Source organism: Colletotrichum siamense, assembly GCF_013390195.1.
Source record: "Colletotrichum siamense strain Cg363 chromosome Unknown KSG_Cg363_contig07, whole genome shotgun sequence".
Taxonomy (NCBI): domain Eukaryota; kingdom Fungi; phylum Ascomycota; class Sordariomycetes; order Glomerellales; family Glomerellaceae; genus Colletotrichum; species Colletotrichum siamense.
In genome coordinates this window covers 3,169,640-3,177,853 of record NW_023501020.1, presented here as the reverse complement: position 1 = coordinate 3,177,853, position 8,214 = coordinate 3,169,640, and the positions used below count along the sequence as shown (strand labels likewise).

Sequence of the window (8,214 nt, the reverse complement as noted above, 5' to 3'; positions counted from 1 at the left end):
GGGGATTCCCGGGATCGCAGCGTGTGGTTGGAGTGGGACATCTACCCCTCGCCGGCCCCTCAGGAGCTCTCCCGCCCGAAGCTTTCAAGCAGCAGCAGAGTGCGGGGCAGAGGGGGCCCTTACCTATCACGCCAGGAAGCTCCAGACTTGCTTGCGTACATCATTCCAACTTTCGTCATTCTACAATTTGCACTGGTTTCCGAGCTCTTTTTTCAACAGATCCTCGTCAAAGATTCTCTGAGAAACAGCTTCAGCAACTGCACTCCGTGATCATAACATCATGGCGCCCAGAGACACTCGCCGACCCGGAAAGGCAGGCTCGTGGTACGCCGGAGACCCGACGGTCCTCAGGTCACAGCTCGAAGAGTACCTCGCCCGCGTCCCGGACCAGATTGACGGCAACGGCTTGCCTGTCCCGGGCGCCAGAGTCATCATCGCACCGTAAGCTTCGTCTGGTCACTTTCCAGCAAGGTAGCCCTTCATATTAACGGCGCTTCGCCATCCACAGACACGCCGGCTACGACTACTCAGGCCCGACAGCAGCCTGGGCCTACAAGGCCCTCGACCTCTCCAAGGCGAAGCGCGTCTTCCTCCTCGGGCCCTCGCACACCTTCTACCTCCGCGGCTGCGCCGTCACCGAGTACCAGAACTACGGCACGCCCTGGGGCAAGCTCAAAGTCGACGAAGCCATCGTCGCCGAGATCAGCAAGGCCCACGACGTCCCGCCCATCCCCGCCACCAACGACGACAAGGAGCACTCGCTCGAGATGCACCTGCCCTACCTCTGGCTGCGCCTTGAGCAGACCTTCGGCTCGCCCGACAACTTCCCGCCCGTCGTCCCGATCCTCGTCGGCGACAACAACAAATCGGAAGAGAAGGAGGTCGGGAAGTGGCTCGCGCCGTACCTCAAGGACCCGGAGAACGCATTCATTGTGAGCTCGGACTTTTGCCATTGGGGCAGCCACTTCGACTATACGGTGTACTCGCCCGACGGCACGGTCGAGGGCATGCAGCGGCTGCGCGGGTACAGCGCGCCGGATGGGCCGCCGATCCACGAGACGATCAAGATGGTGGACGACCTGGCCATCGAGGCGATCAAGACGGGGAAGCACAGCAACTTCTACGACAACTTGAAGCAGACGAAGAACACGGTCTGCGGGCGGCACCCGATCGGGGTGACGATGGCCGCGCTGGAGGAGCTCGGCGAGGGGCACCCGGTGTTCAAGTTTGTGCAGTACCAGCGGAGCAGCATGGTGACGGAGCCGAGCGACTCGAGCGTGAGTTATGTCTCGGCGTACGCTGTGGTATGAGGAGTATCGTGAGAAGGCTTGCTGAGTAATGAGGAGTTTTCTGGTTATGGTGTTCAATAGTTAGGAAGGGGATGGTTCAGGCGTGTGCGGCATGAAGGAGTTTTCTGAGGTGGGTTAGACACGGGTTTCAAACCGACGATATGGCAGGGAGAGCATGACACGCAGAGGAGTTGAAGAGACAAGCTTTTTGTCACTGTGTAATGCGATGGTGGGGTTTGTGCACTTATGCAGCATCTAGTTCTTTCAGACCAGACAAGAGAGATTGAGAGGGTTTCTCTAGATGCTTTTTGAATCGTCCATATATCTCTTCATATTCGACAACTCGGGCTCGCAGAACTTTTCAGCCGAATTCGTGAGCGCAAACCAGTCCTGAGAGCACGATACCATCAGACCACCGAAGCAGCTTCAGCTTTCCATACCACAGACATACTTCACAACTTGGTACGCGCGTGGGCTACCAATCCCTCGATCAAAACCACTAACGACATTTCATCCCAAAGTCACCACAGAGGTCAAAGACACCACAACCGTCGCACACGGCCCAAAAGAGACGAAAGGCCAGATCTGGGGTGGTATAAGTAAAACGGCCGCCGCCCGGCTCGCATGAACGCGACGGCGCCGCTCGGGTCTGGTCTTGTTCAAGCCGATATTCCGTACTATGCAACCCGCCGGGGGAGGGGAAGGGCCGTTACCTGTCCCGTTCGGGATGACGAAGCAACTCAGGTCTTTTTGTAGTATTAGGAGGGAAGGTCCTGGTGTGGGAATGCAGCACAGCCCTATGGAACTGTTCTACTTGCCTTTCCACCCTGCGCTAAGGGATGGAGGGGGATGTGGTGTAGTCAGCAGCGGTCTTGGGTTATTGGCAGGGCTACGCATTGCGGGCTTTGTCTGGGTTCTACTCGGGATACTTTGTGGAAGGGTGAAAGGCAATGGAATGCGTGATCAAAAGCTTCATCGAGGAAGTTGAGGGGGTGCGATGCCAGACTTGCTTCCCACTCCTCGGAGATACTGACGTACCCCGCGCGTCGTGGCGATGCCAACGCCGACAACGAACAAGATTTCTTCTTTTTTCCCTTTTCTGAGAAGAATGCTCAGCATTGACTTTGGCACAACAAGTGTCCAGATGGGATATTCCCAGTCTCTCGAAGTAGGGACAATTCAGAGTTCTTCGGGCCAAGGATCTGGACCGCCGCTTGTGGGCGGACTGCAGCGGATTCAGTGGTGCTTCTCCCAAGGGAGCACCTAGTAGGAAGTGCTTCGTCCCGGCGGAAGGCGCAGGTGTGAGGCGGGATTGGTAGCCGGCCGGTCGATGTAAATGGGACGGTGTGGAAGGCTGTGTCCGTTGGGTGGTAAAAACTCCGTAGGACTTTGTATTGATGTCCTTGGCGAGCTGAGCTTGTTAACCCGCGCCTCTTCGTGCGGCTGTGGGATTTGATGGGAAGCTCCATAGTAAGCAAAGCTGTTAGGCACCTGTATTTGCACGTACGGATACATCCCCCGGAATGGCGGGGATCAACTTCATCGGCGACGGGGCTGAGAACTAACTGGTCGGGTGGGCTTTAGCCGTTCGCGGGCAAGTTCGAACCCACCCAGCCTGCTGACGATGGGGAGCGATGGGCTTACGGCTTGCAGCAGGCCGGGTCTAAAAGTAGGCGAAGGAAGGTGAGCGGCCGGGGTTGTTTTTTCTGTGGTGTTCCTGACGTCGGGGTTTCTTCTTGGGAGCTTCTGGCTACATCATCATTGCTTCCCGGGCGGAAGAAACATTGGATACCGGATGATGGGGAAACCCCAGAGTTTCCCGCACCCTTTTTTCGGAGAAGCTGATGCCCAGCTTGGCTTGAAGTCTTGGGTGAGGGTGAGGCTAAGCTCAGCCGTACAGACCAGACAGACACATGTCCACGGAGACGGACGGAACTTTGGGAGGGCGCTGGAGGGGTGAGGTGAAGCGAAGGGGGGAGACAACACATGCAGATGGCAAGCCTCTTTTTGTTTCTCGTGTAGCCTTAGCTCTTTTGGTGGTTTTCCGAGACCGTAAGCTGAGGAGCGGGGTGTGATGGTAGGTGTAGGAAGCTGCCGCTGCTGCAGTCTGCTGCAGCACAGTGGCCGGAAGGATTCTCTTGACTGGATTGTGTTAATTTTGGTTGGGTCTTTTTGTTCCGTTCTGGCCCAGCCTGATTTTCCTTTTCCTTCTTTGGGGGGAGGAGGAGGAGCTGTAGATGAGATGGTGTGTGTGGATGGTTTAAGAGGCGGCGTTCCCATTTTTTGGATTGCTGACGGGGTCTTTTTAATTTTTATTCCCTTTCCCAATTTTCCCCTCGAAGTGTTTCTCGATCACCCAGTCTTCAATTCCAGCAGCATCACCACTACCCCCGGTTTCTTGGTGTTGCTTGTTTTCTGGGGCCCGCCCGTCGCTCGAAACACACTGTCACCACCACCATTCGACTGTCATTTAAAAAGAAAAATAGATCCAATCAACCGATTGGAAAAGCAAAAAAGTCAACGTCTCAGAGATAGGTGAAGGTGGTTGATTCGACTCGCTCACAACGACCGTCGTGGGCATTGATCGACCCGACCCGTCCACACACACACACCACCGAAGGCATTGAAGCCAGGCATCACCATTGCACTGCGGGCCAACACGAACACGCAGTGCACCACCATCCGCACGCCAGTACCGCAAGAAACAAAAAGGAATCCAGCGAAACGAACCAGTGCTGTCAGCAAACTTGATTGGACACCGATTTGCGTGCGTGGGTTTCAACAGCACCCTCAGCAGCGGCCTTTCGTTGGCCGGTAAAAAAAGACGCTGCGACCGAAGCAACGCGATTCGATTCGCTCACGACTAAGGCAGACGACATCCCTGCAGCAGCAGACTCGAAGTTGCCTCCTCCCCCCATTGCCCATTGATACTTTGCCGGCGCAGTGTCGTCACGAGACCGCTCGAAGCCGCAAGTTCAGCAACCTTTGGCAGGCTGTGCATTGGTTCAATCAGCACCTCAGCAGCGTTAGCCTTCTGGAGTCTCTGGGTTTTGCTCACTTGGCACGAACGGTCAGTCAGCCAGCAATAGGCACAGCCAGAAAAGCAAAGCAAGCAGCTTAGGCATAACGGAGCACCAAAAGCCAAAAGTCGCTCAGGCCTCACCTCATTCTTTAACAGAGAAAAAGGAGGGGGAAATTCAGTCAGCAACCGTCGCCCGACGTCACCAATAATCGCCTTTTTTGGAGTTGGCGCATTAACTGATCGGGCCCTCGTCCTCGCATCTCCCGCGCGGCGCCTGAAGTTTATTCGCCTCGGGCGTGTTACACCACACCCGAAAAAGAGCAGCGAGTTGGGTACTGGCCTCGAAGTAGGGGAGTCCAAGCTTCAGGGTCCATTCATCGCCCCGCCCGCCGACCAATCAGAGGCGTTGCAAGTGCCCTGAGTCGAGACACCACCCACTGGGAGTCTGGGACCGTCCTCGCTCTTGGGAGGAGTTCCTGCACGCCGCACGCAGCTCGCAGCACGCAGCTCGCAGCACGCAGCACGCATCCGCGCCCCTTTCCCTTGCGTGTGTTGCATTGCCCCTGTCACTGTCACCACCTTGGACCTTAGTAGGTGCCAAGTATCTCGAACCATCAAAAGTTACTCGACCACGAACAACAAGTACCGTACATACATACAAAACATCCAACAAACTACAGCATACTGCAGTAGCCTTACTCACGACGACGGCCATCAGTCAGAAAAAGGACGACGACGAAATACGAACAAAAATAAACCAGCCATCTGCAACGGCTGCCTCTCATAATCAACACGGACCCTCCATCATCTCTCGCTACCTAAACGGCGATCATTCCGCAGCCAGGGCCCCCCCCTTCCCTGCTGCTCACAGACAATTCGAATTTCTGCTACAAAGAAGCGCCTCAAGCCACACCTCCCGCGCACCAGCACTGAACCCAGCAGCAATAGCCAAGCAGCAAGCAGCAAGCAGCAGCAGTGCAGTCAATCAATCCAACGTGGAATCTAATCCAAAGGTGGCCCGGCCCATTCGCACCTCCTCGCCTCGTCTCGCTTCGTCCCCTGAACAATCCACATCCACCCAGACAGAGAGAAAGAGAGCCACCCCCGGCCCAGCGTCGCTTTCCCTGTCTCCTGGTTCCTCTCTTTTTTATCCACATCCACCACCAAAAAGAGACACCAAGACCTTTTCTCGTCTTCTCATCGCTGTCGCTGCCGTTACGCTGTCACTCTTGGATACTGCAACATTCCATCTGTCGACAAAATCCGTCTCATCTCCCTCCTTGGAAACAGCCCATTCTGCCCGTACTCAATTGCTTCTACCACCTACCTCATCGATACTGCCTGCCTGCTTTGCCTGCCTACCTACCAAAGAAATAAAACAAAAAGACAAAAAAGGCATTGATCGATCCAGCTTCTCTCCTTTGCGTCGCGCGACCGACGACACCTCGACTGCGAGAAATCAATTCTCTTTGAAAAATCGCCCCGTCGTCGCGCAAGGAAGAAGCCTACGCGCTTCGCAGAAGCAGCCATGAGTGTCAGTGTTTCACCCCAACCCTCGCACTTCCGGCGTTTCGACCGCCGCCCTGTTCCTGTTCTCTCCCAATCCCTTTGCACCCATTGCACCCATTGCACCCACTGCCCTGCCCTACCGACGTTGCATTGCGTCGTGCCTTTCTCTGCCATTGGCCTGACTCTCTGTGTGTCGCGCTGTGTCAAACCCCCCAGAGCCACAAGGCACATGTTCTGGCCTTTCTTCCCCCCTTCTCGAAGTCGAATGTCCTCCACCCGGTCGCTCCCTTTTCCGCAATCGCAACCCAACCCAAACCCCCCAAGCACAATCATTTTGACTTTGGATCGATCACCAACCTTTTTCTGCACATCATTCATTCTTGCTTCAGCCTGGTTGCGTTGCATTTGTATGGTGTTGCTTGCTTTTTTACCACTCTACCGCGTTTTTCTCGACCTCACCTCCCTACCTCTCCTAATCCAGTCCTCCACCGGTGTCCGAAGCCGAAACTAACATCATGGCACAGTACGGGTATGTTTCTCTGTCTTCAGGAGCCGACGGCGCCCACGACGACGAATACGACCTCTCCCGCGGTAGACTAACAGACTCAACTAATGACAGATACGGTGGTCGTCAAAACCCCTTTGACCAGCGCGATGACTCCCCTTCAGGAGGCGGAGGCTACGGCGCCCCTATGAGAGGCCCTCCCCAGCAGTCCTTTGGCTCAGGGCCGTCTCCCTACGGAGGATCCAGATATAACAACGGACCACAAATGGGTAGGGACCAATACGGTATGCTCCAAGACCGCGACGGTCGTCCTCGCTCGCATCGCTCACACGCGTCCTTCGCAGGAACGAATGTCGAAATGGAATCCCTCGCCCAAAACGCCGGCGGCTTCGGCCAGTCCTCCGACCCTAACGCGATCCTGAACGAGTGCCGATCCATCGACCAAGGCATCGACCAGATCGAGCAGAACCTCAACCAGCTCCGCATGCTGCAAGAGCGCACACTCACCGACGCAGACACCTCCGCGAACTCCGCCACCGCCCGCCAACTCGATGCCCTCTCCTCCGAGACGATGACCCAGTACCGCTCCCTCACAGACCGTGTCCGCCAGGTCAAGTCCACCCCCGAAGGCCAGACGCCCAAGAACTCGCCGCAGGTCGGCCGCGTCGACCGCCGCCTGAAGGGCGCCATCCAGCAGTACCAGCAGGTCGAGTCCCAGTTCCGCAAGCGCACCCAGGACCAGATGGCCCGTCAGTACCGCATTGTGCGCCCCGACGCCGACGAGCGCGAGGTCCGTGAGGCTGTGGAGGATGCCGGCGCCGGTGCCCAGATTTTCCAGCAGGCCGTCATGCAGTCTGGTCGCCAACAGCAGGCCAATGCCGTGCTGTCTGCCGTACAGGACCGCCAGGCTGCCCTGCAGAAGATTGAGCAGCAGATGGTCGAGCTGGCTCAGCTCTTCCAGGACATGGACGTCCTCGTCGTCCAGCAGGAGGCCGCCGTTACGCAGATCGAGCAGAAGGGCGAGGAGGTCGTCGAGAACCTTGACAAAGGTAACCAGGAGATTGGTGTGGCCGTCAACACCGCGCGCAAGACCCGCAAGAAGAAGTGGTGGTGCCTGGGTATCTGCGGTAAGTGCTCCAGCGAGGCTATGTTCCAATTTGCCACTAACTCAGCCCAGTCCTCATCATCGCCATTATCGCCGCCGTCGTCGCCATCTACTTCGCCGTCATCAAGCCCGGCCAGACCGCTGCCGCCCCCGCCGCTGGCGCCAAGCGTTCACTCGAACTCGGCTCCCTCCCCGCCTTCTCCAACAGCGTACCCGTCGACGTCAGCTCCGTCCACCCCCAAAAGATCAGCCGTATCATGCGCCGAATCGTCACACCGGGCGCTACGTGGAGCCCCGACGCCGTACAAGACGCCGCTGTCGTTCCCCGCGTTGGTGGAAAGTGGGACATGCCCGCCGTCCGCAACTAGACGTCACACCCTACCTCTCCGACACTGTACAAAATTTACCTCCATACCACCTTTAACCGGCCGCCTCGCGGGGCCGCCATGTCTCCTTATCCCGTATAACCCGTCCCTCCGACTTGACGTCTGGATCGATTTCTCATAACCGTTTACCACCATAAGAGTTACTCGCCTTTTTATAGACGGACTGGATCAAAGGGAAGGCAAAAACTTCTTTTTTTACTTCTGCAGCAGTACACACACACACATACGTCTCTCTTCCGGTTTGGATGGAATAACAAAACCAAGGAAAGGGAAGAGAGCAGATGATGATGGGGGAAAGGATCCCGGGAAACCCAGGCCTTGGGGATTTTTGATATTTTCCCTGTGTGAGGAAGCAAAACAAAAGAAGGATTATTTCGTATAGGGTGTTTCTTTGTATA

General features: G+C 56.4%; 2 protein-coding genes across 2 annotated transcripts; both read left to right on the top strand.

Moving 5' to 3' along the window:
* Positions 1-280: 280 nt before the first annotated feature.
* Positions 281-1,310, top strand: CGCS363_v011163 (MEMO1 family protein; the record flags this gene model as incomplete). Its single annotated transcript, XM_036643012.1, has 2 exons — positions 281-441; positions 509-1,310. 2 exons carry the CDS (start codon positions 281-283, stop codon positions 1,308-1,310), a joined length of 963 nt encoding a protein of 320 aa, XP_036492369.1.
* Positions 1,311-6,335: 5,025 nt separating this feature from the next.
* On the top strand, positions 6,336-7,798 carry SSO2 (Protein transport protein SSO2; the record flags this gene model as incomplete). The annotated part of the gene is made up of 3 exons (XM_036643011.1): positions 6,336-6,609; positions 6,670-7,452; positions 7,503-7,798. 3 exons carry the CDS (start codon positions 6,336-6,338, stop codon positions 7,796-7,798), a joined length of 1,353 nt encoding a protein of 450 aa, XP_036492370.1.
* Positions 7,799-8,214: the final 416 nt, after the last annotated feature.